This window comes from Oncorhynchus mykiss, chromosome 12 (assembly GCF_013265735.2).
Source record: "Oncorhynchus mykiss isolate Arlee chromosome 12, USDA_OmykA_1.1, whole genome shotgun sequence".
Lineage (NCBI taxonomy): Eukaryota > Metazoa > Chordata > Actinopteri > Salmoniformes > Salmonidae > Oncorhynchus > Oncorhynchus mykiss.
The window spans coordinates 102785025-102792759 of NC_048576.1; the positions used below are offsets into that span (position 1 = coordinate 102785025).

Below are 7735 nucleotides of genomic sequence, written 5' to 3' on the forward strand. Positions count from 1 at the left end.
ATACATAATATAACATCTACATATCACTAACAACCCACTACTATACATTATAACCTAGTCTACTTTACATAATATAACATCTACATATCACTAACAACCCACTACCATACATTATAACCTAGTCTACTTTACATAATATAACATCTATATATCACTAACAACCCACTACTATACATTATAACCTAGTCTACTTTACATAATATAACATCTACATATCACTTGATGCAAAAAAAGATTCTGAATGGATCAATGATTTCCCCCTCAGATCAATCAAGTCCGTTTTAGCCCTTCTGTCTATATTCTCAGATACGTTTAGAAAAGAAAGAACAGACTGAAAGACAATAAATAGCCACTTTTGGTGAATAAAAACAAGTGTGAGACATGGCCTTGTGTTGCAGTACTGTCTAGAACTACCTTAACAAACAGTGACTTATTATTATTATTATTATTATTATTATTATTGTTGCTGTACTGTCTAGAACTACCTTAACAAACAGTGACTTATTATTATTATTATTATTATTATTATTATTATTATTGTTATTATTATTATTATTATTATTGTTATTATTGTTGCAGTACTGTCTAGAACTACCTTAATAAACAGTGACTTATTATTATTATTATTATTGTTGCTGTACTGTCTAGAACTACCTTAACAAACAGTGACTTATTATTATTATTATTATTATTGTTATTATTGTTATTATTGTTGCTGTACTGTCTAGAACTACCTTAACGGCAGGGTAGCATAGTGGTTAGAGCGTTGGACTAGTAACTGGAAGGTTGCAAGTTCAAACCCCCGAGCTGACAAGCTGACAATCTGTCGTTCTGCCCCTGAACAGTTAACCCACTGTTCCTAGGCCGTCATTGAAAATAAGAATTTGTTCTTAACTGACTTGCCTAGTAAAATAAAGGTAAAATAAAAAATAAAAACAAACAGTGACTTATTATTATTGAGATTAAATGGAGATTAAATGTCACAGCTACATGTTCATGTGATGCATTAAATCACCTGACTGTTTTTATGTCTGTTAGTAAATGTTTTATTTCTCAAAGAGATAATGAATACATGAGAACAATTGACCTTAAATAATTAGTTGTAATAATTAATAATAATAATAATTATAATCAATAATTAGTTGTCACTGTGTTAACCAAAACCAACATGTTGGATCTCTGTTTAGTTGTCACTGTGTTAACCACAACCAACATGTTGGATCTCTGTTTAGTTGACACTGTGTTAACCACAACCAACATGTTGGATCTCTGTTTAGGGGTCGGTTCTCTAAAATGAGTCTCTCTGGGGAGAGAGAGGAGGGGGGCTCTGCCTCTAAAATGAGTCTCTATGGGGAGAGAGAGGAGGATGGCCCTGCCTCTAAAATGTATCTCTCTGGGGGACATGACACCAAATCTAAGAGGTAAGATGACAATTTTTTGAAGAATTTATTAAGTTTATTTCCAAAATAAATAGCTATTTTAAGATGAATGAACTTACTGTAAAGCGTTCTGGATAAGAACATCTGCTAAATAAGGAGTTCTCAATCCGGGGTCTGTGGAGGTACTGCAGGGGTTCTCAATCCGGGGTCTGTGGAGGTACTGCAGGGGTTCTCAATCCGGGGTCTGTGGAGGTACTGCAGGGGTTCTCAATCCGGGGTCTGTGGAGGTACTGCAGGGGTTCCACGGCACCCTGACTGTACTCGTTGCAATGTTAGACATTTGATAGAATTTTCACATGACACGACCACTTTGCCTCCTCTCTAACCCTAACCCTACTCTTAATTATTACCTAATATAATGGAATGCATTTTTATTTATTTTTTTACCAATTTTGATGGTTGTACAAGCAGAATATTGACAATATTACCATCATGTTGCCTACAACATTGCATACAATGTTCATTTTCATCTAACACATATTACGCCCTAGACGCCTTCAATTGCCCAATTTGTAGCCATGCACAATTTAGGATTATTTTTTAACAACATGATGTTGTGCTCCAAAGGGAGAACTTGAAATAACATGATGTAGATAATTAAATATGGAATGTTTATTAAAATATGGAATTGTTATAAAAAAACAGAATGTTTGTTTAACATAATGATAAAAAATGAATATTACCAATGTAACCCAACGTAAAGACTGGGTTTAGTTGATTGTGTTGCACTGCTCATGTCCGCGTTCTGGAACTGTCCGCGTCCCCGTACAGAATTGTCCGCGTCCCCGTACAGAACTGTCCGCGTCCCCGTACAGAACTGTCCGCGTCCCCGTACAGAACTGTCCGCGTCCCCGTACAGAACTGTCCGCGTCCCCGTACAGAACTGTCCGCGTCCCCGTACAGAACTGTCCGCGTACAAAACTGTCCGCCACCCCGTACGGTGTGGCGCCAAGCCGGTTACGCGCAGAGTGGATTGAGGTGATCTTGGGGAATAACGACGTTACGAGTTTGTTACAGTGTTGAGACACCGAAGTTTATTGTTCAATTTGCTTTTTTCTTTACGGTCAGGGACAGTGTGAGTGTAGCCAGATCCTTTTCACTCTCTATCCTTGTTTCAATTTGTGTTTCACCGGATTCGTCATCGAAACGAGGGACAGACGAACGACCTGCTAACTAACCAAGCTAGTCGGTACAGCTCGGTAATCTAGCTAGCTACTCTACCAGCAGCATCCTAGTTATCTTAGCTAGTCAGTACAGCTCGGTAAGCTAGTTAGCTACTCTACCGGCAGCATCCTAGTTATCCTAGCTAGTCGGTATAGCTCGGTAAGCTATCTAGCTACTCTACCAGCAGCATCCTAGTTATCCTAGCTAGTCGGTACAGCTCGGTAATCTAGCTAGCTACTCTACCAGCAGCATCCTAGTTATCCTAGCTAGTCGGTACAGCTCGGTAATCTAGCTAGCTACTCTACCAGCAGCATCCTAGTTATCCTAGCTAGTCAGTACAGCTCGGTAAGCTAGCTAGCTACTCTACCAGCAGCATCCTAGTTATCCTAGCTAGTCGGTACAGCTCGGTAAGCTAGCTAGCTACTCTACCAGCAGCATCCTAGTTATCCTAGCTAGTCGGTACAGCTCGGTAATCTAGCTAGCTACTCTACCAGCAGCATCCTAGTTACCATAGCTACCACTACATCATCACCGGCTGTCTGCATTTCTTGTGGACCGATGGAGCTCCCCGGTTGTTTCTTCCACCTGTTAAATCCCGGTGAGGCTTCTCCCTCTCTCGTTGACGGATGCTGGCTACCTCTGTCCGGTTCTCCTCTCTTCACTAGATGGACGGTAACTTTAGTGTTTAAACCTAAATAAATAGTAACAATAGCAGGTATTGAACCCCGGGTAAATAATCACTAGTCAGAACCTCAACCTCAGTATACATTCATTATAAAAATCATCTTAATATCTGATATTGTGAGTAAACAACCTCGAGAGTGCGTCTTCCAGCCCTCCAATAAATTACATCATTCAACCCTCCCGGTTAGTAAATTTACCTCAACATCCCCCGGAGAAGGCAGAGTAACGACACCAGCCTTTTAGCAGGGCTGACAGACTGACTACAACGCTCGCGTCGCTAAATTAATCTCGTTATTAAAAATGACACACTGCTCGCGCGCTGCAACGAGCGTCTTGAAGTCGGTTCTATTTGTGAAACTCTTCTTCTGTTTCCCCATCTGAGCTCAGAGTAGATGAGGGATGTCATGTTTGTCTCTGTTGTGTTGAAGACCAATCCAGCAGGAGAGACCAGCCTCCCCTGTTCCCAGCTGTGTGTCCATGAAGAGTGACCGGTCTATGGATCAACCTATAAACTTTAGAGAGGGAGACTTTTCTACTGAACAAAGGTAAGAAGAACTCATGGGTCCTGGTCAGTGAGTTAAACAACACTGTCTCTAGTCATTTCTCCTCTCCCATTTTCCCATTTATTGTTGTTGTTTTCATAATCCATAGGCTAATAATTTTGGCCAATTTCATAGTCCTAAAACAATATTAAACAAACACAACATTCCCTCCCTCCCTTTGTGTGTGTGTGTGTGTGTGTGTACTCCCTGGATGAGGAGATGTAATCTCATGTTTTGTCCACAGAAACCAACAGGGGAGATCAGAGTCAGAGATTCTCAGTGGTCAGTCTTCCCAGAGTCATCAAACAGACCTCCTGGACTCCATATTCAGTGTATGTGGTCCTGTTATGTACATGTGTTTTTTGTTTACCTCAAGTAAAGTTGATCTGTCAATCATTCATTAATGTGTTAATGAGAAAGCATTTCTTCTCTTGCTTAACTTATTTACTTTATTTATTTCAGATGCTTGAAGAGAAAATTATGACATTTGTGAAGAACGAGATGAAGATGTTCAAGAGGATTCTTAGTCCAGAACTCCCAGAAGGCTTTGAGAGTCAGAAGCAGGATAATGAAGTGGTGGATGCTGAAGATGAGAAGCAGGAGAGCAGTGCCAGAGAGGGGGCTCTGAAGATCACACTGCACATCCTGAGGAAAATGAACCAGAAGGAGCTTGCTGACACACTGGAGAAATGTAAGAGCTGTCTGCCTCATGTTGAATGCTGTTTCTTAACATTTAAAATATGTAGCTAAAGTACAGCTAAAGTAGCTGTGTAACTCAATGATATTGTAGCAGCCTTAACACAACACCTAGTGACCTCATCAAGTAGCAGCAGGGATGTGTTGTGGTGATTCATTTAGAGAGAGAGAGACAACATTAATAATACCATCAATAATACCAATAATAATATTAATCAGTCACACCAGTCTGTAATGCATTATGACAACATTTACACATTTATACAGTCAGTTAAGAGAATAAATTATTATAATGTAAAACTTTATAACAACCCTACAATACTGTAGACATTAAAACAGACGTAATATTATTATCCTCTGTGTTATTTATTCATTCAGATGAGCTTGCTGTGATTTGCCAACGTGAACTCAAATCTAATCTAAAGAAGAAGTTTCAATGTGTATTTGAGGGGATCGCTAAACAAGGAAACCCAACACTTCTCAATAATATCTACACAGAGCTCTACATCACAGAGGGTGGAACAGGAGAGGTCAATAATGAACATGAACTGAGACAGATTGAGACAACAATCAGGAAACAAGCAAGACCAGAGACTGCAATCAAATGTAACGACATCTTCAAAACCTTAACTGGACCAGACAAACTTATCAGAACTGTGCAGACAAAGGGAGTCGCTGGCATTGGAAAAACAGTCTCTGTGCAGAAGTTCATTCTGGACTGGGCTGAAGGAAAAGCAAATCAGGATGTCCAATTTGTATTTTCATTCCCTTTTCGGGAGCTGAATTTGATGAAAGAGGACAAACACACTTTCATTGAACTTCTCAATCACTTCTCAATGGAAACCAAACAATCAAGAATCTCCAACTACAACAAGTACAAAGTTCTGTTCATCTTTGATGGTCTGGATGAGTGCCGACTGCCCCTAGACTTCCAGAAGAACAAGATCTGTTGGGACGTCACAGAGTCAACCTCAGTGGATGTTCTGCTGACAAATCTCATCAAGGGAAATCTGCTTCCCTCTGCTCTCCTCTGGATAACTACCCGACCTGCAGCAGCCAATAAGATCCCTTCAGGGTGTGTTGACCAGGTGACAGAGGTACGAGGGTTCAATGACCCACAGAAGGAGGAGTACTTCAGGAAGAGATTCAGTGATGAGGACCTGGCCAGCAGAATCATCTCACACATAAAGACATCAAGGAGCCTCCACATCATGTGCCACATTCCAGTCTTCTGTTGGATTTCTGCAACAGTCCTTGAACACATGCTGGAACAGAAGAGAGAAGAGATGCCCAAGACTCTGACTGAGATGTACACACACCTTGTGGTGTTTCATACCAAACAGAAGAATGAAAAGTATCTTGGGAAAGAAGATACAGGTCCACACTGGAATAAAGATAGCATTCTGTCACTGGGAAAACTGGCTTTTCAACAGCTTGTGAAGGGCAATCTGATTTTCTATGAAGAAGACCTGAAAGAGTCTGGCGTTGATGTTAATGAAGCCTCAGTGTACTCAGGATTGTGCACACAGCTCTTTAAAGAGGAATGTGGGCTGTACCAGGACAAGGTGTACTGCTTCGTACATCTGAGCATTCAGGAGTTTCTGGCTGCTGTATATGTGTTCCTCTCATTCATCAACAACAATGAGAATCTAATGGACGAACCTCAATCAATGTTCAGATACTTTTTGTCGCTCTTCAGAGAGAAGCCTAAAGTTACTGAAGTTACTTTCTACAAGAGTGCTGTGGATAAAGCCTTACAAAGTGAGACGGGAAACCTGGACCTTTTCCTCCGCTTCCTTCTGGGCCTCTCACTGGAGTCCAATCAGAAGCACTTACGAGGTCTACTGACAAAGACAAGCAGCTCACAGAGCCATGAAGAAACAGTCAAGTACATCAAGGAGAAGATCAGGGAGAATCCCTCTCCAGAGAGGAGCATCAATCTGTTCCACTGTCTGAATGAACTGAATGACCATTCTCTAGTGGAGGAGATCCAAAGCTTCCTGAGATCAGGAAGTCTCTCAAAACCCAACCTGTCACCTGCACAGTGGTCAGCTCTGGTCTTTGTGTTGCTGACTTCAGAAAAGGATCTGGACGTGTTTGACCTGAAGAAATACTCCAGATCAGAGGAAGGTCTTCTGAGGCTGCTGCCAGTGGTCAAAGCCTCCAGAGCTGTTCTGTGAGTAAATAAAATTACATTTAAGAACTAATCATCAGGAATAAATATTCAGTTCAGAGAAAAATATGTATTATAATATGTATAATATATTATTTTGAAAAACATATTGAATAAATTCATTGATTTTCACATTAGTATACCAATATGACCATACAATTCTAGGAGACGGAAGAATCTATATGTTGTTTGAGAGAATAAACCAAATGCATCTACCATTGTCCTTCTACACTACTGGTGTTAAATGAACAGTGTGTTTGTTAAGTCATGATGATCTCTTTGTCAGGCTGTCAGGCTGTGGAGTGACAGAGGAAGGCTGTGCTTCTCTGGTCTCAGTTCTGGAGTCAAACCCCTCACACCTGAGAGAGCTGGACCTGAGTAACAATGACCTGAAGGATTCAGGAGTGAAGCTGCTCTCTGCTGGACTGGGGAATCCCCACTGTAAACTGGAGACTCTGAGGTCAGTATTATCAGATATGAAAGCACTTTATGTATGTAGTTCTCCCATTTGAAAAGTCGTAATTATTCGGTTATATCCACATATATTGTATTAAAGTAGTTGTAAGTTTAGTATTTGGTCCCATATTCCATGCCTCCAGTGATTACATTAATCTTGTGATTCTACAAACTTGTTGAATTCATTTGCAGTTTGTCTTGGTTGTGTTTTAGATGTTTTCCTAATAGAAACTGAATGGTGAATAATGTCCTGTCATTTTGGAGTCACTTCACTTGTATTGTCAGTAAGAATAGAAGATGTTTTCTACATTCATGTGGATGCTACCATGATTATGAATAATCATGAATGAATCGAGAATAATGATGAATGAGAAAGTTACAGAGGCACAAAGATCAGACCCCCTCTGTTATTGGTAATGGTGAGAGGTTAGCATGTTTTGTTGTAGCCTCTGTTACTGGTAATGGTGAGAGGTTAGCATGTTTTGTTGTATCCTCTGTTATTGGTAATGGTGAGAGGTTAGCATGTTTTGTTGTAGCCTCTGTTATTGGTAATGGTGAGAGGTTAGCATGTGTTGTTGTAG

The 7735-nt window shown here is 40.3% G+C and overlaps 1 protein-coding gene across 1 annotated transcript; it reads left to right on the forward strand.

The window, feature by feature from the left end:
- Positions 1-1283: 1283 nt before the first annotated feature.
- On the forward strand, positions 1284-6720 carry LOC118937845 (NLR family CARD domain-containing protein 3-like). Its single transcript, XM_036939587.1, has 5 exons — positions 1284-1421; positions 3716-3832; positions 4074-4161; positions 4292-4520; positions 4904-6720. Exons 1-5 carry the CDS (start codon positions 1294-1296, stop codon positions 6703-6705), a joined length of 2364 nt encoding a protein of 787 aa, XP_036795482.1. The 5' UTR covers positions 1284-1293; the 3' UTR covers positions 6706-6720.
- The last annotated feature ends 1015 nt before the right edge of the window (positions 6721-7735 follow it).

Excerpts from the sequence above, each read along its gene's own strand:
- LOC118937845 (XM_036939587.1), top strand. The coding sequence starts at position 1,294 with ATGAGTCTCTCTGGGGAGAGAGAGGAGGGGGGCTCTGCCTCTAAAATG. Across the intron at positions 3,833-4,073 it reads GACTTTTCTACTGAACAAAG|AAACCAACAGGGGAGATCAG; the intron begins GTAAGAAGAACT and ends TTTTGTCCACAG. Across the intron at positions 4,162-4,291 it reads TCCTGGACTCCATATTCAGT|ATGCTTGAAGAGAAAATTAT; the intron begins GTATGTGGTCCT and ends TATTTATTTCAG.